The sequence below is a fragment of the Ochotona princeps genome, chromosome 6, assembly GCF_030435755.1.
Source record: "Ochotona princeps isolate mOchPri1 chromosome 6, mOchPri1.hap1, whole genome shotgun sequence".
In the NCBI taxonomy this organism is placed as follows: Eukaryota; Metazoa; Chordata; class Mammalia; order Lagomorpha; family Ochotonidae; genus Ochotona; species Ochotona princeps.
Genome location: NC_080837.1, coordinates 36,889,342 through 36,914,052, shown reverse-complemented (window position 1 = coordinate 36,914,052; position 24,711 = coordinate 36,889,342). Strand labels below are relative to the sequence as shown.

Sequence of the window (24,711 nt, the reverse complement as noted above, 5' to 3'; positions counted from 1 at the left end):
TCCTCCGTCCTCTGTCATGGTACCAGGTGTCCTCTGGAGGCTCTGATGTACTGCCATATCCCCATGTACATTTGGATTTGCTGTCCTCTGCTCTGTCTGAGCCACTGAGGAGGCCCAGCTCTGACACATTTACTCCCACAGTCAGCCCACGGAACCTGCAATTCTCTCCATGGTTATGGTTATGAGTCCAGCAATTCAGTTGGTAGGAAATCACCCAAGAGACCTTATCTGAGGCCATCCCAGACCTGATTCTTGTGTGTTTGCCATACAGGGTCTGGCACAGTCTGTCACCCAAATCAGCTTACGCACACACTGGTAGTTGCAATTGCTGGGTCAGTTCTGTCTCCAGCCCCATGCTTTATGAAACCTGATGGTGTTGGAGCCCAGCCCGATCCTGCCTATCACATACTTGGCCTTCATGTAAACCAGTGGGAGCTACAGTCTAGTTGGAGCGACCCACAAAAACCCCCACCAGGCCTGCCCCTGCCTTGGTTCTTATGCTTGCCAGTATGTACAACAGACTGGTCCCATCTGTCCCACATCTCATTCGGCTCTCGTACATGCTAATGAGTACTGAAGCCCAGTTTGTCCCAACCAGCCCCACTATCCAGTCCACACTGGTGCAAGCAGGTGCCACCATCTATCTAAGCCATGCCTGCACATGACAGAATTTGGCCCCTGTGCCAGCATCTGCCAGCTGATGCTGCAGCAAAGCCAATCAACCCACACAGACACTGGCTTATGCATGTACCAGAAGGTACAGTCAGCCCAGCCTGGCTTTTCCCTAATCCAGTTCACAGGTAGGCCATCAGATGTGGTCCTGCCGGGCCTGAACTGCCCCATCCCAGCTCTCATGCTCACCAGTGAGAGTAGTGGCCCAGCAGGGGGCCTTCACAGGCCCCCTCACTGGGGCCATTCCCACCACCCCCCGTGTTTCACATGTGCTGGTTTGGTGCTGCGGCCCAGTCTAGCACAGCCCCCTCACCTCAGCATTTGCCAGTGGGTGCTGTAGCCTGGCCAGGACAGGCCCACCCCCAATTCCAACTCACGCTGGTGGGGGCTACAGCCTAGCCCAGCCCTGCTAGCCCCCAATCCCAGCCCTCATGTGGACTGGCTGGTATTGTACACTGACCTGGCCTGACCCACACTCCATTCTGACACTCAGATTTGCCCGTTGATGATATGGACTGACCCAATCTGGCCTGCCCCCAACCTGCACCAAATGTATGCCAGTGGGTGCCGTATTTTGGCCTGGTCTGGACTGCTCCCCATCTTGGTTCTTGCACTCACCTACAGGGAGTGTGTCCCAATAGAGTTCCCCAGGTTCCTCCATCCGGATCTCTCCCAATGCCAGATCTCGCATATACCGGTGGGTCCATGGGCCAGCCCTACTTAGTCCACTTCCTGTCCTAGCAGGAACAGTGGCCTTTCCTTACTGGCCAAAATCCCAAGGGTTTATATAATCATGAGCCCAAAAGCCCACCCAGGTACAGCCTCCTTCAATCTTTTTTTTCTAAAGATTCACTTATTTTTTTATTGGAAAGACAGATTTACAAAGAGAAGGACAGACAGAAAGATCTTGCATTCTCTGATTTACTCCTAAAGTGGCTTAGCAGCCAGAACTGAGCTGATCTGAAGCCATGAGCCAGGAGCTTCTTCCAGATCTCCTACATGGGTGCAGCGTTCCGGGCTTTGGGCCATCTACCTCTGCTTTCCCAGGCTACAAACAGGAAATTGTATAGGAATTGGAGCAGCTAGGACATGAACTGGCATCCAATAGGATCTCAGCACTTGAAAGGGGAAGGATTAGCCAGTTGAGCCACTGTGCTGGGCCTGTATTCTTCAATCTTATTTTTTTATTAATTCATTTTAAATTTTATTTATTTATTTTTATTGGAAAGGTATTTTCAGAGAAAAAGAAAGATGTCCCTTTTTATTTTTCTTTATTTATTTATATTGCAAAGTCAGATATACAGAGAGGAGGAGAGACAGAGAGGAAGATCTTCCATCAGATGATTCATTCCCCAAGTGACTGCAACAGCTGGAGCTGCGGTGATCCGAAGCCAGGAGCCAGGAGCTCTTCCAAGTCTCCCATGTGGGTGCAGGGTCCCAAAGCTCTGGGCCATCCTCTACTATCTTCCCAGGCCACAAGCAAGGAGGTAGATGGGAAGCGGGGCTGCCATTATTAGAACCCAAGAATAGGGTGTAGGGGTGGGCTGGGCCACAACTTCCAGCAGCTCATAAATAGATTGGGATGGAGGGGACAGAATATGCCTAGTAAGAGCCTAGCACCTGTGAGCACATGTGGGATCTGGGTCTAGGAGTGGGCCTGATGGGGGAACTTGGGAAACTCCCCTGGTGGACCATGGCTACCCCTGGGGAGCATGTGATTCAGGCCTAGCTGTTGGTCAGACTGGGCAGGGTAGCTTCACCTGCTAGCACGTGCGTGGAATGGTTTTGGAGGAGGGCCAAAAACAGACAGGACCAGGCCAAACTTAGCTCACTGGAATGTGCAGCAGCCAGGTTGGAGTGTGGGTCATGGCAGACTAGGCTATCACACCTACCATTTGCCTGAACCAGGGATGGGAGCTGACTGGGCAGGGTGAGGCTGCAACACCCACCAGTGAGAGTTGGGACTCACGGCAGGATAGGCCAAGCCAGGCTGTAGCATCCAATGACAAAGGTCAAGACAGGGGATGGGCTATGCCTAGCTGGGGCAGAGCAACCTCTGGCATGTGCCAAGATCTGTGGCTGGGAACAGGACTGGTTGAGGGGCTAAAGGGACGCCCTGGCTCGGTTGCGGTTCCCACTGTTGAGCACAAGACCTGGAATGGTGACAGCAATCTGGGTTGGACATAACTGCACTGTCCCTCAGCATGCGTATGGACTAGGTCTGGGGTGTGCCAGATTGAGTCAGATTCCAGTACCTGCTGGGGCTTGTGAGAGCCAGGGAGAGTGCAGGATGGGTTGGGCTAGGTCTGGGAACCTGCTGAACCATGCAAGAACTGGGTTTGGGCATGGACCAGGTATGGCTGGGCTGTAGCACCCAACAATAAGAACTGGAATGGTGTGGGCCAGTTGGGCAAGACCACTGTTCCTGCCAGGACAGGAAGTGGACTAAGTCAGGCTGGGCCAAAGACCCACCTGTGTGCCAGTGGGAGGTGACCTGATAGAGCAGCTTAGGGAACTCCTCTGTCAGGATACAGTCCCTGCAGGTGGGTGCAAGAACCAAGGCAAGGAGCAGCCCAGACCAGGCCAGGTTATGGTACCTGCTAGCCAGAAGGCCCGCATATGTGTGGGTCAGGTCTGGGGGCGGGCCATGCTGGGCCAGTTCACAATACCTGCTGACAGATCCAAGACACAGGACTGGGTGCAGGGCAGGCCAAGTTAGGCAGCAACATCAGCCAGTTCACATTAGGGCTGAGACAGGGGCTTGCTGGGCTGAGCTGTGCTGTAGCACCTAGCAGCATGAGGTGGAACCGGGGGCAGACCAGGCCTACCCAACTATAGCACCCGTTGGCAGGAGACCCGGGGTGGGAGGTGGTTGCCCAGTAGAGATGCTGTGTATAGGCTTTCTTTTGGGCTATTGATCTCACTGTTGAGTGTGAGAACTGGGATTCGGGGCAGACAGGTTGGGCAGGGCTACAACACCTGTTGGCCTACATGTGAAGAGGGTTAGGGCGAGAGCGAGGCTGGGCTAACAGACTACCATTGGTGCATGCATAGGCCGTAGTAAGAGCAGGCTGGTTAGGCTTTGCCACAGTATCAGCTGGCAACTGCTGGAATGGCAGGCAAATCCTGTGAAAGTAGACTGCAGAACCACCTTGAGAGGCAAGATTCAGTACTGGGAGTAGGTCCAGTGACAAAAATGTGGGTACCTCTTTGATGGGTTGCAACTCTCATTGGTAAACATGAGAACCAAGCCTGGGGGTGGACGTGGCTAAACAGCTGGTGGTACCTGCCTGTATAAGTGTAGGCTAGATAGTGGGGTTGGTTGTAATGAGCTGGGCTTCAACTCCCACTGATGTGTACGAGAGCTGAATGGGATGTGGGACAGACTGGACCAGTCTGCTGCGCATACTGGCAAGCACAGGAACCAGGGATGGGGTGTGGGTCTGGTGGGTGTTGTTGGGGGTCAATCCAACTAGGCTTTAGTTACTGCTGGTGTATGTGAAACTTAAAAAAATTAATGGTTACTTGTTACTAAATTGATTTGAAACACTTGTGAAAGTGGTCTGGCCCATACTCTGCCACCAAGTACATTATGCACCAAGCCCAAGGACAGGGGAAATACAGCCAGGTATAACTCCTTAAATGTTCTCAAAAATGAGCCATGTGATGGTTATATGGAACAAAACATGCGCACAGACTGAGGATAAGATAAGGAGATTAACATAATACACACAGCAGAGAGCATTAAGCAAAGGGGCAGGAGAAAGGTGACATAGCTCTAAGGAGACAGAATCAGGAGGCTACAGAAGCATATGAGTGACAGTTTGGGGAGGGATAACAGGGAGCAAGTTTGGAGAACTGGATGGACAATGATTAATGTGAGTAGTGAAAGAGAACAGGTCAGCTTGGAGATGAGTTTGGGCATACTAGCCTGAGAGCACGGTAGGGCACGGGGGAGGGAAGAAGTGCTAGATCTGCTGACATACCTGGAGACCAGGCGATAGCTGGCTGGTTAGATAGTCCTGGGGTTCATTCATATCAGGCCCTGGTCTAATGGCAATAATTCAGCCGCTCAGTATACGTCTGACTGCCAGGCAAGATGTGGAAGCAGGAGTCTGCAGGTTGAAAAGAGAAAACAGTTTTACCTCATTTGCCACTGCGGTAATAGACTATTAGAGGCAGAGTAGTCACAAGACAAGTTTATGTATTTGACTCACTGTTCTGGAGATTGGGCAGCTCCTGAGCATATAGGATGAAGGAGATAAGTGCTGGCTTTACCTGCTATGCCACAGTGCTCCTTGCCCCACATGTTTTAGAGGGGACATTCAGACTGCAGCAATGGAAAAACGAAATTCAAAGGGCCTGAAGAGGAGAAAACTGGGACAGCTTGAGAAAGAGAAGCCCCAGGGGTAAGAACGAAACCTAGAGAAAGCAGCATCATAAGCCAAGAGGAACATGAAAAAAGAGTTACGACACAACAGGTTAGGATCCCACTTGGGATGCCCACATCCCATACTGGAATGCCTGGGACTGAGCCTTGCTTCAACTTTTGAGCAGCTTCCTGTTATATACCCTGGGAGGCAGCAGATCATGGTTTAAGTACTTGGATTCTTGCCAGCACAAGGGAAACTTGGATGGAATTCCTGGCTTCAACCTGGTTCAGTCCAAGCCTGGCTATTGTGGGCACTGAGGGAGTGAATCAGTCGATAAAAAAATATCTCTGTGCCCAGCAGCGTGGCCTAGTGGCTAAAGTCCTCGCCTTGAAAGCTCCTGGATCCCATATGGGCGCTGGTTCTAATCCTGGTGGCCTCGCTTCTCATTCAGCTCCCTGCTTGTGACCTGGGAAAGCAGTTGAAGATAGCCCAAACCTTGGGACCCTGCACTTGTGTGGGAGACCTGGAAAAAGCTCCTGGCTCCTGGCTTCAGATCGGCTCAGTCTGGCCATTGCAGCAGCTTGGGGAGTGAACCAGTGGATAGATCTTTTCTGTCTCTCCTCCTCTCTGTATTTCTGACTACCCAATGAAAATAAATAAATCTTTAAAAAAAAAAAAAAAGAAACAAATGAAACAAATCACACATTGAAGAAGGTTCTTCACAAAATGGCCCCAGGCTTCAGGATGGCTAGAAACAGGAGGACATTCTGGGTCATTCTGTTTGGTTCTAGTGTATCTGGAGACAACAGTCTAGGTCTTGTGTCTCAGGAAATCTATTCTGGAGTACAGTATTTTGGCTCATGTTTTAGGTTGTTTTGGTAGTTTTCTTTTTTTTTTAACCTTAATTCTGAACATCACCTTTTCTAATATTTGACAGCAAACTGGATGCCTAGAATAAGTATTTAGCCCCGAGGAGTAATCTATAGTGACATATTTTTCTTTTTTTAACATTTACTTATTTATATTAGAAAGGCAGATTCACAGAGAGGGAAAGACAAAGATCTTCCATCTGCTGATTCACTCCCCAAGCTACTGCAATGGCCAGAGCTGAGCCAATCTGAAGCCAGGAGCCTCTTCCAGGTCTTCCACATGGGTACATGGTCCCAAGGCTTTGGGCCATCCTCCACTGCTTTCCCAGGTCATAAGCAGCGATCCGGATGGGAAGTAGAGCAGTTGGGATATGAACCAGCGCCCATACGGGATCCCGGTGCTTGAATGGGGAGGGTTAGCCATTTGAGCTATTGCACTGGGTCCCATTATAGTAACATATTACTTTTATGATTATAAAGCATGCACATTTGTGATATGTACTGTGATTTGGTAGAGAAAATAGCATTTACATAGATGTTCTTGGACTTATGATGGGGCTATATCCCAACATCCTATTATATTTAAAATAGCCTAGATAGCATTTTGCACAGCTAACCTGCCAAGCATTACGGCACAGCAGGACTGCAGGATATTAGCTATTCACTCTCAATCTCCTTTGGCTGACTGGGAACAGGAGGACACTGCCACTGCCCAGCACTGTGAGAGGATCATACCACACATTACTGACCCTGGAAAGGATCAAAAATCAAACCTTCAAATATGGTTTCTACTCAATTGCCTTCTCACTAATATAAGGCAGAAAATCTTCAAGTCACATTATCCTCAATCAGGGCACTGTTCATTCAGCAAAAGGAAAGATGAGAGACACAGCAAGGACTCAGCAGCTCTGGAAGGACAGGGGTCTCTTTTCAAGTTCACTACCAGAATAAATGGACTCCAGAAGAGTTCTGACATGAATCTCAAAATACTATTTTTTATGCCCTCTACCCTGTATTCCACAGGCCACAAGGAAATCACTTCTGGAATGGACTTTACCAGATGACCTCAAACTCAACAAGGATCAAACTGGACTTGTTTCCTTCAACCACCAGTCGTTCAAACCTTCTTTTTGTGTCTATGTGTTACTGTTGTCCAGTCTGATGAATGGCCCTATGTTAGGAGCTGAATAGGATCCATGTCTGGGGCCTCTCCTTCCTAACTCCTCCCCCAACTAACATCGGAAACCTGCAGGATCTGCCTCCTGAATAATCCATATGTCACCCGCTTCTCCCCATCCCCACTCCTTCTTCCCTGGTTCTGCACACCATAATCTACAGCTAGGAAAATATCAACAGCCCAACTGTCCTCCCACCCACTGCCTCTCTCCCTCTAATCTGTTAGTCATGGTGTAGCAAGAGTTAACAGTTTAAACTTCCGCCCTGTCATTCTTCAGCTTAAAGTATTTTAGGACTAATGTTCAAATTCTCTAATAGAGCTAACGAGGCTCTGAGGGATGTGGCTGCAGCATCTCACCCAGGTATTCTCCCTCTGATCCCTACACCCTCCACTCCAGCTATAATGAACTGTCTGTTCCCTGAACCCAACTTTATTATTGTTGGGGCCTTTGTCCACGCTGCTGTCTGCTTGCTACACTCTTACTCTAATCGTCTGCTAAGAAACTCAGGCGCATTTTCCGCAGATGTCATTTCCACAACTCAGGTTGGAGGCCGACTCCATCCCGTCAGCGGCGCCCTTGGCGGCAGGTGTCTTCCAGGAGGCGGCCTCGGAAGCCGCTCTACACACTCCAGCATTCTCAGACAGTCGAAACGTTGGAGACGCATGAGTCTCTTCGGAGCGAACTCGGGTCTTTTAGATTCCAGTCTAGGACAGCAAAGCAGTGCACCTAACTCGGGTGGCACAGGAACAAGCAACCATGCCCTGCCCGCGCCAGCAAGCCACCGCCGTCCTCCGCCCGGAACTCCGCCAGCCGCGTGGCCCCGCCCCCGACGTTGCGTCGGGGGTGCGACGGGGCGGGGCGCCGGGCTCTGGCGAACGGCGTGCTCCGGGCGGGGGGCGGAGCCAGGGGGCGGAGCGGAGCGCGCATGCGCGGTCGCCTTTGTGTGGGTCGAGCGGCGGCGGCGGCGGCGGCGGCAGCGGCAGTGGCGGTCCCACTGGCAGGCGGGCAGGAGGGGAGTCCGGGCGGCGTCCGGCGTGGGAGCCGGGGGACCACCATGGTAAAGAAGCGGAAAGGCCGCGTCGTGATCGACTCGGACACGGAGGATAGCGGCAGCGACGAGAACCTGGATCAGGTAGGGGCAGGCCGCGAAGGCGCGGGCCGGCAGAGCGGAGGGCTGAGTCCGGGCCACGGGATCCGGGACCCGGCCGGGCCCGGAGCCTGCTGGGCCGAGCGCCCGGTGTGCCCGGTTTCCTGAGCGCCGTGCAGCCCCGTTCCCGTCATCCCCGCAGCGTCCGAGGCCCTCGGAGTCCGGCCCAGGCCTGGAGACGGAGCCCCGAGAACTTGGCGCCTAGGGCGGGGAGGCGGGGCAGGGACGGAGCTGAAGGGCCTCGGGCTCGTGGAGGTACCGAAGGGGACCTCGGGGGTCGGAGAGTACCGAAAAGGGGCTTCGATCTGCTGGCTGCACCGGGACAACGAGCTGTCGGCCAGGCGCTCGCGACCCTGGAGTAGGAAGTATCTCCCGCCAACCCCGGAGGCTGAAAGGTTTAGGAGGCGGTACACGGGTGAGCATGGGAGGGTGCTGGGAAGAGGGCCGAGAAGGGGCAGCCTCGGAAAGGTGAAATTTTTCGGACAAGTAGTGTGGGTAAAGAGGAGAGATACTCGTGAATGTTCCGAGGAGCTTATGCCATGCCTGGCAAGGAAGACTTAGTGTGGCGCGCAGAGTCTTTTCGACGTCGTAGGGTCGTTTGTGGTTGTAATGCGTCCCGGCTGGGATGTCACACACTTGGAAAGGAGGAAAGAGGGCAGATAGGGACGGCGTGGAGGGGGACTGTGGCCGGGGACTCTTGGCGTTTTTCATACAGCATTCCAGGATTCCTTCTTACTGGAAAACTGCAGAGAGAAAACATTGAAAGTAACTTTTGGCGTCACTGTCGTGGAGTAGCCTGAACTGATGAACTTTAGAAAGTCCTATAGGAAGCGGTACTTTAGAACAGTGCTTTGGGGACACCAAGATACGGGGATAGTTTGTCCCATGTTTAAAGAGCAAACGGTAGAAAGAAGGAATATGTGACAGATAGCAGCTTTATAAGTTGAGTAGAAAGAGTATTGAAATCAGAATTGGAAAATTTGAGCTGCAGACCAGTTTCAGGCCGATTCCTAGCTGGGTGTCTTCAGTCTTCGCTCAAGACAGAGCAATAGCTCCAACCGGTTTGCGTGAGGACCACGTATGAAGCGGACAGGATCGAACTGGACTACAACACCCGCTGGTTCACGAGGAAGGCAGGGCTGGAAACAGAACGAACCCAGCAATCCCGACGACCAGCATGTGCATAAGCTGATTGGTGTGATGGACGGTGTCGGACTCTGTACTAGCAAACTCGCGCAAGAATCAGGCCTGGGATCATCTCAGAAGAAGTTTCTTTGGAGATCCCTCCAACTGAACTGCTGATCTTAGAACCCCAACCATGAAGAGACTGTCAGCCAGTGGATTCTGAATAGGGTTCATTGCAATTGGAACTGAGAGATTGGCAGCAATCCAGAACTGATGAACTATCAAAACTGTATGAGCGGGACCCTCAGAGCGCACCTCCCATTGGGGGTCTGGGATGGGTGGGAGGTTGGGTGGGGCTTTTCCCTTTGTTTTTTTCCCTCACCCCAGATACAGGGAAAAATGATATTGCTGTGGAAACAATGGTATTACCCACTTTCACCCTGTAGCCCTTGACCCTTTGTTCCCTAATCAACTAAGTAAGATTATTAAAAAATAATTAAAAAAAAAAAAGACAGCAGTAGGCCTTGTGTATCTGAATAGTTACTCCAAGATCAAATGTGCATGAGAATTAAGGTTCAGGCAAGTGTTTGCAAACCAGAAAGTTTTTGTGCAAGTTCCTTCTTGGCTGATGTTAGGCCAAAGGTCTCGGAAAGTATTAGAGCTGAAGGAGAAATATTTTTAAGAAGGAAGATTGGGAGAGGTGTTGAAGAAAAGAGGTATGTTTGAACATAGTAGTAGGTACTTTTTTTTAAGGTTTATTTTTTATTTATTTGAAAGACAAAGGTGAGGAAGTAACAGGACTCCTGGAAGGCTATCTGAGGAATAGAAGCCCCATTTGGGAGGTAGGAATTAGGGGTAGGTTGAAAGTGTTTTTGTTCAACCACTCCTGATAGTTACAAAACACCAAAATATATTCTTGTCTGTAGAAGTTTGGCAGTTTTAGACTTGCAAGTTCAGAGGATTAGGCTCTATTTGTTTGTTCACTATTTTCTGTTATACAACTATACTTTCAGATAATAACTTCAGTTACCACTTATATAAATGCTAAGATGAACTAGAGACCTCAGTTAAGTGTTTTAAAGTGGTAGAATTGGGGTTTGAACCTAAATCTGCATAGGTAGAAAATCTATACTCTTTGTTATACCAACTTAATCTATTAGTCTTTTTCTTATTGCAAAATGAGAATGTTTTATAACCATTTTCTTTGTGACTAGAATTCATGCTTATGAAGTGCATGGAATGGTTTAGAGGAAATTGTTTCACCATTTAAGAAGATTTGGGGGACTTCCTTGGTAATGCACTCTTAAGACATCTCTTCTGAAGATGCATGAACTCAGCCACAAGTCAGTCCTTATTTTGTGGCTTTCCATAGAATTCTGAGGGGCGCAGCGAGCTGAGTGTTTCTGTTGTGGAGGCTTTTTACCAGATCCACAAAAAGCTTTCCCAGAGTGGATCTAGAGGGAATTTCAGCTTTAAGTTTAGTTCTGCATTTAAAGTGAAATTAGCTATGATGCTTCTAAGTAACACCTCATACAATTTAGTGACAGTTCCAACTTCTTCCTCTTCAGCTGCTCCCCGACATTCTTGTCACTCTTTCGTTGCGCGTCCATCAGTGCTCCCCATTGTTTGGGTGTTTGACTCTCAGAAGTCCAAGGAAAGGTCTCTGCCCTCTGGGTGGTCTCCCCAGAGGTCCTCCGCACAGATCCCCATCCAGAACTCAGCTCAGGTGTCCTCCTTGCCCTGCTCCATTTAGAATCACTGAGGGTCTCACCTTGGGCTTGCTGACTAGAGAATGGTCCTGTGTAAAGAACAGACTGAAAATTTGTTTTGTTTTGAAGATTTCTTTATTTATTTGAAAATTAGAATTAGAGCGTGGGAGAGAGAAGAGCTTGCTTCTCTCCTCTGGTTCATGGCTGGAGTGGCTACAGTTGCCAGAGTTGGGCAGGTGAGAAACCAGGAGCCTGGCAGGCTCTGGTCTCCCTTGTGGGTACAGGGGCCCAAGTGCTTAGACCATCTGCTGTTGCTTTTTCCAGGTGCATTAGCAGGGAGCTGGATCAGAAGTAAAGCAGCCGGGATTTGAACTGGCTTGTATTTAGGAGTCCAGTGTCAAAAGTGGTGGCTTTGTACCACAGCACTGGTGGAGCACAGTTGATAAGGAAACTCTTTGTCCCTGTATTTTCCAGATGAGAATCTAAGCGGTTATGTCAAAAATACTGTAACTGTCTTCAAGTTAAACCTTATTGAAGGTAAGCAATGGCCAAGGCTAGGCCAGACCAAAGCCAGAAAGAAGCCTGGAGCTTCTTTTTGGTGTCTCATGCGGGTGCAGGGGTCCAAGCACTTGGACCATTCCCCACTGCTCTCCAAGGCCATTAGCAAGGAGCTGGATCAGAGGTGGAGCACCTGACTCTCATGTGGGTTGCAGGCATTGCTGGCTGTGGCCTTACCCCCTTTTACCCCAGATCAGTGAACTTTTGAGACTAGTTTTTCTTTCTTTTTTTTTTTTTTTATTATTATTGGAAAGCCGGATATACAGAGAGGAGGAGAGACAGAGAGGAAGATCTTCCATCCGATGTTTCACTCCCCAAGTGAGCCGCAACGGACTGGTACGCGCCAATCCGATGCCGGGAACCAGGAACCTCTTCCAGGTCTCCCACTCGGGTGCAGGGTCCCAAAGCTTTGGGCTTTCCTCGACTGCTTTCCCAGGCCACAAGCAGGGAGCTGGATGGGAAGTGGAGCTGCCGGGATTAGAACCAGCACCCATATGGGATCCCGGCGCGTTCAAGGCGAGGACTTTAGCCACTAGGCCACGCCTCCCGGCCCGAGACTAGTTTTTCCTGGTGATGGTGGGTGTTTAAAAGCTGCCTGGATTGCATGTTTAAAATGTAGTTTGGTGGCCCATATGGGCACAATTCTAATCTCTGCCAGCCCTGCTTCCCACCTAGCTCCCTGCTTGTGGTCTGGGAAAGAAATTGAAGATGGCCCAAGGCCTTGAGACCCTGCACCCGTGTGGGAGAACCAGAGGAGGCTCCATGCTCCTGGCTTTGGATCAGCTCAGCTCCGGCCATTGCCATCACTTGGGGAGTGAATCATCAGACAGAAGATCTTTGTATATCTGACTTTGCAATAATAATAAATAAATCTTAAAAAAAACAAAAAGAAAGAAAAGAAGATGTAGGTTGGTAATGTGGGGATGCTGCTGCTCTCATCCCAAAGTGACTGAATCAGCCACCCAAATGAAAGAGACCTGTCCTTGCATTTGTAACAGTTATAACCCAAGTAATTATGATTTATGTTAATGATTGAGACTGCTGTTTGGATGTGCATGTTTACAGTAAGACACTGTGAGTAGCAGGGCAGAGAAGTACCTTCGTGCCTCTGCAAATGAAGGGCCTGTATATAACCAAGGAACTTGACTTGGTATGGAAGGTGGCAGAGCTGCTGGTTCTTCTGCATTTCTGAAACTAGTTGAGTTATGCAGTATTTCTTATTGGGCTACACATCTATTTTTGTCCCTTCTTGGGAAGAGCTGTGCAGTAATTAGAATTGCTTAAAATTTGTTTTGACTTCCAAGGGTTTTTAAAACTGAGACCTTGGGCCCGGCGGCGTGGCCTAGTGGCTAAGGTCCTCGCCTTGATCCCATATGGCCGCTGGTTCTAATCCCTGTGACTCCACTTCCTTTCTGTCTCTCCTCCTCTCAGTATATCTGGCTTTGTAATAAAAATAAAATAAATCTTTAAAAAAAAAAAAAACATGCAGAGCAACTAAAGGTAACTTGTTGGATTGAGAGAGCTGACAATGAAACCAAAGAGATAAGTTGTTTTGACTCTTTGGGGATAGAGAAGTCAGTTTAGTAGACTGCAGCTAGCAAAATGGAAACCTTATCAGATGAAAACATCAAGTATCCTACGTAGTAAAGATGAATACTATTTTACGAAACTATATTTATGTATAAACTTGTGTGTATCTTCTGACTTCTGAAAGCTGAGGCTGAAAGGTTTTTAAGTCGTTGACAGGGCCACCTGTTAGGATGCTGGCATCCCAGGCTGGTGCTCCTGATCTAGCTTCTTGCTAATGCAGACCCTAAGAGGCAGGGGTGGTGCTCAGCTCCTTGACACCCATATGGAAGACCTGGGTTGAGTTCCTGGCTCCTGGTTCATCCTAGTCCTGGCCATCATAGGCATTTAGAGGGTAAACCAGCAGTTGGAGATTTCTCTGTATATCTATGTTTCTGTCTGTGTATCCCAAATACATTTGCTAAATAAAACAGTAAATTATTGAGACCTCATTTCAAAATAAAACAGTAAAAGCTTACCCAGCTGCAACATGAGGAGTAACTTGGATAGGGCTTTAGAGAGATAGTGGGAGATCCCGGGTGTCCAGGACTAGTGTGGACTGCCATAACAGTTGTACAGTGTACATAGTTGAGTGGACTGGGTGTCATGTCCAGAATGGAGAACTGAGAGGACTTGATGGCTGATTGGATGTTGAGATGAGAAGAGGAGGCATATGGGATGGTGCCAGACTCTCTGGCATGGGGGAACCCTGAAGGAAGACTGCCTTTGGAGGTAGAAATGACGACGTCAGCCCAGGGTATGTAAAGTTTATGGAGTGTCTGAGATTTCTGTGTGGAGACATCAAGTAGGTAGAGTAGCAGGAAGTAAATATCTCTGTGACCCAGCTGAACTACCGTGCCGGCCCCTGTGCTGCCACTTTGGAATTACTACTTCAGAAATGTTTGCATATTTTCATTCTTTTATTATAAAAAATTGTGATTTTTTCAAAAGGTTAATTTGAAAGAGATGGGAGTAAGGGGAGATATCTTCCATTTGCTGGTTCACCCCCTGAATAGTTTGCAACAGCCAAGTCTGGGCCAGGTTGAAGTCACCATCCCAGAATTCCTATCTAAATATCTCACATTGGTGACAGGAACCCAAGTATTTGACCCTTTGTCTGCTGCTTTTCCAGGCCCATTAAGAGGAAATTGGATCAGAATGAGAGTAGCCAGGACTCCAGTCAGTACTGTGAGATGGGATGGCACTGCATAGTACAGCTCTGGAAAAGTTCCAGCAATCAGAAAAGCCTCCTTGACCTACAAACATACATAGACAGGATACCCACCCCTCAGAAAGTAACTGTGTCCATTGTTTAAAGCATGTTCTTTTAAAGTGAAGGATACAAATTAACACTTCAAATTTAAGAGTCAATTGCTGTTTTCAGTATAAGTCAAATCTCCCCACTTTGCTGGATCCCTCTGGCTGCTTCACCTTGCCCAGGCCACCATCCGCTCTGATGAGATTTCTCCACTCTGCACTTCCACCCTGGCCCCTCCTTCATCCCTGCCTCACTTTGTTTCTCTACTTGCCTCTTGTCTGTCTTCCTGTTTCATTTTCTGTGAAATCAGGGCCCAAGTATCCCTGTTTTCCTTGCCAGAGGAATTTGCCAAACATGGGCCATCTTCCTCTGCTTTTCTCAGGCACATTAGCAGAAAGGTGGATGGGAAGTGGAGCAGCCTGAACTACTCGCTGTACCACATTTTCCTTTGATGTTAAATGTAGCCTTTAAGCTTGCCAATGAAGCTGTTCTAGAAGCCTGGTGTTGGGTCTCTACAAGCCTTGAGAGACCTAGAGTAACTTGAACGCTGGTCTTGCTTCAAGCAGATGTTCAGTTGAGCTTCAGTAGGGTCTGTCGTGCTGGCAGTGTTGGTATGTAGGGAAGATTTTCACTGGATGATACAAAGTGCAGGGGTGGGGGTCAGAGATGCCATTGATCACAAGAAATGTTCTCAGCCAAGGGCTGCCAGGAGAGCACTGTGGTTGGACCTATCACTTGTGCATGGATCACTCTCAGATCGGCTTTTTGGGGTACAAGTGTAGATGGACCATCTCTACAAAAGCTGATATTCTTCCACTATGCAGTGATGTGATTTAGGAGCCCTGGCTAAAATGTAGAGCAGTAAACCATAATGTTTCACCAGGCCTCAGTTTCCTGCAGTAACTTCTGATTCAGCCGTCCAATTGTGCCAAGGGTATCTTTCACACTGTTAAGCTCTTTGCCATCTCCATATTATTGCTAATTTGCTATTTATGTAGTAGAAGAGAAACTGCTTGTTAAATGGGATTGTAGTTAACAGTAACTTTTCCTGGATGTCTGTGACATATAATAGTGTTCCAAGGAGGGGCTTACTTGAGATTATATTTAAATCTCTTTTTGGTTATTAAATTTGAATTGTTATTAAAACAAGAATCCCAGTGTGTTTATGAACCTCAAAGATTTAGGGAAGAGTTCATATCTACATTCTTGGCAGAAGTCTTTTTGAATTACATAAATTTGCATGAAATAATGCAGAGGAAAAGGCAATAACAAAAAAGCCTTAAATAAATTACCACGCAATGCAAGAATCCCGCACATAGGGGCAGTAAAATGATTACGGGGAGCCTGGGCTTGGTGTAGCAGTTAAGAAGTTAACTTGGGGCCCAGCGGCATGGCCTAGCGGCTAAAGTCTTCACCTTGAATGCCCCAGGATCCCATATGGGCTCCGTTTCTTGTCCTGGCAGCCTTGTTTCCCATCCAGCTCCCTGCTTGTGGCCTGGGAAAGCAGTCGAGGACAGCCCAAAGCTTTGGGACCCAGCACCCACGTGTGGGAGACCTGGAGGAGGTTCCTGGCTCCCAGGTTCGGATCAGCGTAGCACCGGCCATTGAGACTCACTTGGGGAGTGAAACATCGGACGGAAGATCTTCCTCTCTGTCTCTCCTCCTCTCTGTATATCTGACTTTGTAATAAAAATAATAAATAAACCTTAATCTTCCTCTCTGTCTCTCCTCCTCTCTGTATATCTGACTTACTTACAGAGAGGAGGAGAGACAGAGAGGAAGATTAAGGTTTATTTATTATTTTTATTACAAAGTCAGATATACAGAGAGGAGAGACAGAGAGGAAGATCTTCCGTGCGCGCCGATCCGATGCCGGGAACCAGGAACCTCTTCCAGGTCTCCCATGCGGGTGCAGTGTCCCAATGCATTGGGCCGTCCTCGACTGCCCTCCCAGGCCACAAGCAGGGAGCTGGATGGGAAGTGGAGCTGCGGGGAGGGATTAGAACCGGCGCCCATATGGGATCCGGGGGCGTTCAAGGCGAGGGCTTTAGCCACTAGGCCACGCCGCCGGGCCCATAAATAAATCTTTTTTTTTTTTTTTTTTTTTTTTTTAATTACAAAGTCAGATATACTGAGAGGAAGAGAGATAGAGAGGAAGTGGAGCTGCCGGGATTAGAACCAGCGGCCATATGGGATCAAGGCGAGGACCTTAGCCACCAGGCCACGCTGCCGAGCCCCACCATAAATAAATCTTAAAAAAAAAAGTTAGCTTGGAACGCCCTCATCTCATATCAGAGTGTCTGGTTTGAGTCCTGCCTTCTCTGCTTCCTGCTAATGCACATGCTGGGAGGCAGCAGATGATGGCTGTGGTGCCCAAGTCCCTACCTCCCACATGGGGATACCCAGACTTTTGGTTCCAGCCTTCCCGGACCTGGCTATTGTAGGCATTTGAGTGTGTGAGCTTACAGATGGAATTCTCTCTCTACCTTATAAATAAAATGGAAATTTTAAAAATTAATTAGCTCCTATTATCTCAAGTGAAAGAATTGACATTTATGCAGAAATTTGTACATGAAAATGGAAACAACTCTACTTTTTTTTAACTGATAAAAAGATAATAAAAAAGTGTAATGGGAAACTACTCAGCAATAAGAAGGGACAAACTGCTGATCCCTGCTGCCACATGGAAACCTCTCATTTGCACTCCTTTCAAGGAGCCAGGCTCAAAAGACGATACGCTGGATGATTCCACCTGTCTGTGACATCCTGTGTTAGATGTATAGGGCCTGTTTCTGTGTAGGACCAGAAAATAGGTTGCTAGGGAATTTGGAGACAGATGATAGAAATTATCGTGATTGTGGTACTGGTTGACTATGTTTTTGTCTAGCTCATAGAACCAAACACTAAAAAGGAAAAGATTTCCTATATATAAATTATGCCTTTAAAAAAAAAGATTTATTTATTTCTACTTAAAAGGCAGATTTACAGAGAGTGGCAGAGATTAACAGAGAGATCTTTCATCTACTGCTTTACTTCCCAGACCTCCTATGTGAGTGCAGGGATCCAAGAACCTGAGCCATCTTCCACTGCTGGGATGCTGACAGTAGATTAGTTTGTTATGCCATTGTGCTGACCCCTTGCCTCAATTTTTTAAAAGACTATTATTATGGGCATGTTGCGATAGCCTAGTGGCTAAATCCTTGCCTTGAATGCACCAGGATCCCACATTGGTGCGGATTCTTGTTCCAGTTGCTCCACTTCCCATCCAGCTCCGTGCCCATAGCCTGGGAAAGCAGTAGAAAATGGTCCAAAGCTTTGGGACCTGGCATCCGTGTGGGAGGCCCAGAAGAAGCTCCTGGCTCTTAGCTTTTGATCGCCTGAGCTCCAACCGTTGCGGTCACTTGGGGAGTGAACCAGCGGACGGAAGATCTTTCTGCCTGTATCTCCTTCTCTCCGTATATCTGTCTTTCCAATAAAAATAAGTCTTTTTTTTTCAAGACTATCATTATAGAAATATTGCTAACATTTGCATCTGGTCTGTCTATGAGGTTTAATGTTTTGGTGTGAAGGACTAGGTTCTTGGTGTGACTCTCAGGTTTTCAGGCTTTTTAGGAAGTTGATATCTAAGTGTCTAATGAAATGGGAAGAGGAACATTTCATCAGTGCTTATGCAGGAGAGGGAGTGTCGGCTGGAAGGTCGTTTTCTCATTCTGGCCAAGGAAGGAGGGTACCCCTAAAATAGAAAGCGACTGGAAGAAGAAATCAGATACTTAGCAGCAGTCTGTTGTTTAAAAATCTGCCTTGGCACTTGACCTGTGATAGTATAGCACTGTCATCAAGAAATAATACCACTAGTATTTATTAGTTGTGTTTTCTCTTTTTTTGGCACAGGGAAAAATGTTTTAGGTGAATAGGCTATGATGAAAAAGCCAAGAGTACCCAGGTTTGAATTTGGCTCTGTGTGTCCTAGCTGTGTGAGTGGGCAAGACGTGGCTTAGAGAAGTTACTCACCTTCTCGCCTGCTGCTTGGCTTCTTCACCTTTGGGGGAGGGTGATAACTACTTACTATGGATTGTTATGAAGATTAAAAGCACCTAGATCTAGTAAGTGCAATATAATTTAGTTTTAGCATTAGCAGGAAGTAGAACAAGCAATCATTTGTTGCATTACACATTTTTTTTTGAAGATTTATTTGAATGTTTGTTTCATAGCGAGAAAAAGAAAAGAAATACCTCCTATCCTCTGGCTCACTGTCTGGGCCTGGGCTAGGCCAAAGCCAGGAGCCAGAACTCTATCTGGGTGTTCCATGTGGGTGTTAGAGACCTAAGGACTTAGGTCATCAGCTTTCACAGGCTCATTAGCAGAGAGCTGAGTCAGAAGTAGAGCAGCCAGGACTCCAAATGGCACAGTGAGAACCCCAATTTGTTGCATTTTTGAATGGCTGAACTAAGTTGTGGAGAAGAGAAAAGGGAACCAGCAGGATCCTATATGGCTGCTAGTTCTAATCCTAGCAGCCCCACTTCCCATTTAGCTCCCTGCTTGTGGCCTAGGAAAGCAGTCGAGGATGGCCCAAGCCTTGGGATCCTGCACCCTTGTGGGAGACCCAGAAGAGGCTCCTGGCTCCTGGCTTTGGATTGGCACAGCTTCGGACATCGCAGCTGCTTGGAGAGTGAATCATTGGATGGAAGATCTTTCTTTGTCTCTCCTCCTCTCTGTATATCTGACTTTCCAATAAAGAAAAATGTATTTTTAAAAAGTTTAAAAACAAAAAAGAAAGAAAAGGGAACCATGTGACAGTAAATCCTGCCATGTCCAAGGCTTATGTACTAGTACTTCCTCTTCTAATCTTACTGTAATCATCAAGACAAGGCAGTGAAAATATTGGAGTTGATACGGTAGGATTTGGATGTGTTGGCTAGTACTTGTTATCTGATACTGAGTTAAATGTCAGAAATATATTTATGAAGGTATGTAGCCAACTTTGTACAGAATGGAATTAAAGTGTAAGTTTATTTCAGCACAAATATTTTGGAAATTTGAAACCTAATTTGCCACCCGTGATGCCAGTGACAAATATGGGCACTGGTACAAGTCCTGGCAGTTTCATTTTTTTAATTTAAATTTTGTTTTTAATATTGTTTGCATATTTGACAGGGATGCACACCCATGTGGGTATCTGATTAGGGTGGGGGGGCCAGGTATGGAGGAAGGTGGGTGGGACAAATGTTTCAGGTTTTTGGTTTTTGGTTTTTTTTTCCTTTCTACTCCTGTGTCTGCATGGGAGGAAGGGAAGGAGGCTGCTCCTTACTGTCAAACTACATCAACACCTGGGAATGGGGGAAGTCATTAGATGACGCCATTGAGACCTCAATGTGAGGAAGAGTGTTCTAAGGTTATTACTTGAGTGGTTTTGATAGTTCTGATCCAGGATTTAGAAAATCTGTCCATGGTCTTTTGGTTGATAGAGACCACCTTAGTGCATCCACAGACCCAGGAACATGCTATAAAGCTTGGCCAGGAGAATTATCCAATCTGTCTGCTCTGTATCCTCTGACAAGGCAGTCGACATCCTGTGCTGGCCTAGATGAGCTGGTTGTCATGTCCCCTGTGTGTTTCTGTGTATGCTGTCCATTGCACAGGCATCGACAACTCAGGAGGTTCAGTCCTGATACTTGCACTCCAAGGTCAGACCGCACATCCTGATTTTCCCTGTGGCCACGGTCTGAGTAGAGTGGTCTAAAGGGGGAGCCCCCAAGAAACCTCACATAAGATGACCTCAGACTTGACTCGTATGCACCAACCAGTGCAGAATCAGGTTCAGTCTGTCACCTGCAACAGCCAGCGCACATACTGGCAGATGCAACTGCCTGATCAGTTCCACCCAGTCCCATATCTCACGTGAACCAACAGGTGCTGCAGCCCAGCTAGCCAGCCTTCCACAGACCTGATCCTCGTGCACACCAGCGAGTACTGTGTCTTAGTTGGGATGACCCTCAATACTCCCCTTCAAACGTTCAACCCAGTCTGCTTTACATCCAGCTCTCGTACACTGTGGGTACTGCGGCTTAGCTTAGCCTGAGTCAGCCCTCAGGTATGCCAACAGGTGTCGCTGTCTTGTCTAGACTGATTCTTTTTTTTTTTTCAAATGTGTATCTATTTTTTTATTTTATTTTATTTTTATTGTAAAGTCATATATACAGAGGAGGAGAGACAGAGAGGACTTCCGTCCGATGGTTCACTTCCCAAGTGACTGCAACGGCCAGTGCTGCGCCAATCTAAAGCCAGGAACCAGGAACTCATCCAGGTCTCCCCATGCGGGTGCAGGGTCTCAAGGCTTTGGGCCGTCCTCGATTGCTTTCCCAGGCCACAAGCAGGGAGCTGGATGGGAAGTGGAGCTGCCAGGATTAGAACCGGCGCCCATATGGGATCCCGGGGCATTCAAGGCAAGAACTTTAGCCACTAGGCCATCACACTGGACCACAGACTGATTCTTGTGCTCACCAGGAATGGGTGGCCACAGTTCTACTGTTAAGCTTGCTGCCAGCGCTGGATCTTCTGTGTTTGCTCTACTTCTGGTTCAACTCCCTGCTGATATGCCAGGGAAAACAGCAGAAGTGACCCAAGTCTTTGGGTCTCAGGAAATCAGTGCATACCAGGGACCCTCAAAAAGTTCCTGAAAAATGAATGTTATAAAAAAAAAAGAAATGTGCAGGGACTAGTGTTGAGGTGTAGTAGATTATCTTGTCATCTACAATTCTAGTATCCCATAAGAATGCCAGTCCTAGCTTCTCCACTTGCAACCAAACTCCCTGCCAATGCGCTTGAGAAAGTAGTGGAAAATGTCCCAAGTATCTGGGCCCTTGCCACTCATGTGGGACACCTAAATGGAATTTTTGGTCCCTGGGTTCAACCTAGCTCAATCTTGGCATTGTGGCCATTTGGGGGGTTAAACCAGCAGGTGAGAAATCTTTCTTCTTCTCCCTTACTATCTCTTCCTTTCTCTTTCTAACTCTGCCTTTCAAAAGAATATACTTATATAAAAAGATAAAAGCTATAGATGGACTTTAATATTTTAATTGCAGTTCTCAACAAACTTTTTAAAAACACTTAATTTAGTTGGGAAACAGAGAGACAGCAACACCACCAGGTCGTTTATCTGCTGGCTTATTCCCAGATGCCCTTAACAGCCCAGCCTGGGTCAGCTGAAAGTCAGAAGTCTAAAGCTCCCTTGGCTCTGCCATGTGGGTGCCTTGAGCACCTGCCTGCTCTGTCCTGGGGTGCACTTTAACAGGAAGCTTGAGTCAAAAGTGGAGCCAGTACTGGAACACCAGTACTCTAGTATGAGACGCAGGTGTCCAGAGTCCTGGCTCCTCCACCTTACATCCAGGTTCCTACTGATGTGTCTGGAAGACAGCAGAGGATGGCGCAAGAATTTGGGTCCCTTGTCACCCATATGGGAGACCGGATGGCATTGCTGACTCTTTTTTTTTTTTTTAAGATTTATTTATTTTATTACAAAGTCAGATATACAGAAAGGAGGAGAGACAGAGAGGAAGATCTTCCGTCCGTTGTTTCACTCCCCAAGTGAGCTGCAACAGCCGGTGCGCGCTGATCTGAAGTCGGGAACCAGGAACCTCTTCCAGGTCTCCCACGCGGGTGCAGTGTCCCAATGCATTGGGCCGTCCTCGACTGCCTTCCCAGGCCACAAGCAGGGAGCTGGATGGGAAGTGGAGCTGCGGGATTAGAACCAGTGCCCATATGGGATCCCGGGGCATTCAAGGTGAGGACTTTAGCCACTAGGCCACGCCACCGGGCCCGGCATTGCTCACTCTTGACTTAGGTCTGGCTCAGCCTTAGCTGTTGGAGCCATTTGGGGAATTAGCCAACAGAAACATGTCTGTCTCTGTCACTCTCTTATTTTTAAATTTTTTTTTCAGATTTATCTTATTTTTTGTTTGTTTTATTTTTAATTGAAAAGGCAGATATACAGAGAGAGAAGTAGATACAGAGAGAAAGATCTTCCATCCACTAATTCACTCCCCAAGTGACCATAACGGCTGGAGCTGAGCCAATCCAAAGTGAGGAGCCAGGTCTCGGTTGCTTTCCCAGGTCACTAGCAGGGAACTGGATGGGAAGTGGAGCAGCTGGGAGAAGAACCAGCACCCATATGAGATCCTGGCACATCCAAGGCAAGGATTTAACCACTAGACTATCATAACAGACATGACAGAATGTAAATGATAGTAAGTTTGTGCCCTTTTACTTTTTTTTTTTTGTCCTCTTGAAGCTCTCAGAATAGAAAATGAGGGGCAGGTGTTGGTCTAACAGTCACGTCACCTATTAGGATGCCCACAAACCACATTTTTTAGTAAATCAATTTGGTGCAGGCTATAGTTCCTCATTTCAGCTTCTTGGTAATGTGAATTCTGTGGGCTACTGGTGATGCCCATGCAGTTGAGTTCGCACCACCCATGTGGGAGACCAGGATTATCTCCTGACTTCAGTCCCTCCTCTTGGCTGTTGCAGGCATTTGGATGCCTGTGTGAGGTGAACTAGCAGATGAGAAATCATTCTTTCTTTCTCTACCTCTTAAATAAATAAATTACTTAATTTAAAGAATTTGTAAAATGACCTCAAAGCATCTCTACAGAGGTGCTCAGATCATCAGTCAGCTGGGCCACTTAGTACAGTGAGCAGGTGGCTTTGTGAACAGGGGAGCTCGTTCACCAGCTCCAGTGCTTTAGCAGTGGAAAGAGATCAGTAACAGTTTGGGGTAGCCACCAGTTTACTTTTCCAGTTAGTTTCCACTTTAGTTGTAATTTTCTCATTAAGAAGAAGGGGGAAGTTTTGACGATGTCTTTAGCATCTTGGAATAGCAGCAGTAAGTCTCTTGTGTGATAGAAGTCTTCATGATGGTGTCCTTTAGTCTAAAGCAAAGAACTGTAGGGCAAGTGGACATCTCACTATTCTTGGATGTTCCCTCTGTGCTGACCAGTGCTGGTGTGACTGTCCTGCCTCCTCAGGAGCTCTTGTCGCTGGCGAAGCGGAAGCGCAGTGATTCTGAGGAGAAGGAGCCACCTGTGACTCAGCCTGCAGCCTCGTCTGACTCCGAGACGTCCGACAGCGATGATGAGGTGCGTGTGCAGGGGCAAGGCTGGGGGACCCAGGATGTCTGAAGACTCCTGAAATGGTGACACCCAGTGACCTTTTTCCTTACATTGAGACCTACAGATGAAGATGCATCAGCATTTTTTATATACAGAAAAGTCTGAGATTGTCATGTTCAGTGTACTTCTGGTATCAAGTGAATGCCTGTTAATTTATTAATCTAATTTTTAAAAAGACTTATTTATTTTTATTGGAAAGTGAGATACACAGAGAGGTGGAGAGACAGAGAGGAAGATCATGTGTCTGCTGATTCATGCCCCAAGTGGCTGTAATGGCTGGTGCTGAGTAGATCCAAAGCGAGGAGCCAGGAGCCTACTCCAGATCTCCCAAGTGGATGCAGGGTCCCAAGGCCTTGGGCCATGCTCGACTACTTTCCCAGGCCACAAGCAGGGAACTGAATGGGAAGCAGGGCTGCCAGGATTGGAACCAGCGCCCATATCAGTCCAAGCACATTCAAGGCAAAGACTTTAGCCATAGGCTACATGCTGGGTCATCAAGTAAATAGATTTTTTAAAATGATTTATTTATTTTTATTACAAAGTCAGATATACAGAGAGAAGGAGAGACAGAGGAAGATCTTCTGTCCGATGATTCACTACCCAGGTGACCATAATAGCCGGAGCTATGCCGATCTGAAGCCAGGAGCTAGGAACTTCTTCCAAGTCTCCCCATGCAAATGCAGGATCCCAGAGCTTTGGGCCGTTCTCGACTGCTTTCCCAGGCCACAAGCAGGGAGCTGAATGGGAAGCAGGGCTGCCGAGATTAGAACCAGTGCCTATATGGGGTCTCGCAGAGTGTTCAAGGTGAGGACGTTAATCACTAGGCAACCACGCCAGGCTCAAAAAGACTTTTTTTAAAGGAATTTTTAAAAATTTTTATTCTTGATGATGTATACATAGCTGAATAGGGTGGGAAGGGTCAAGGATTAGGGGGACTGGATGAGACCATTGTTTCCAAATGTTCTGTTTCTTCTTATATCCAGGAGAAGGGGGCAAAAAGGTGGAGAAGCCACACCCATGCTCCCAACCCTCAGTACCCAAGAATGGATAACAGCCACTTTTTGTGATCCTGGGGTTACAGATGAGGAG

General features: G+C 47.6%; 1 protein-coding gene across 1 annotated transcript in view; it reads left to right on the top strand.

The window, feature by feature from the left end:
* The first annotated feature begins 8,004 nt into the window (after positions 1–8,004).
* Positions 8,005–24,711, top strand: part of RTF1 (RTF1 homolog, Paf1/RNA polymerase II complex component) — a 54,577-nt gene continuing 37,870 nt past the window's right edge. The window contains exons 1-2 of the mRNA XM_004578162.3: positions 8,005–8,224; positions 23,479–23,589. Coding sequence (XP_004578219.2) covers positions 8,018–8,224; positions 23,479–23,589 — 318 coding nt within the window. The 5' untranslated portion in view covers positions 8,005–8,017. The remainder of the gene's footprint in view (positions 8,225–23,478; positions 23,590–24,711) is intronic.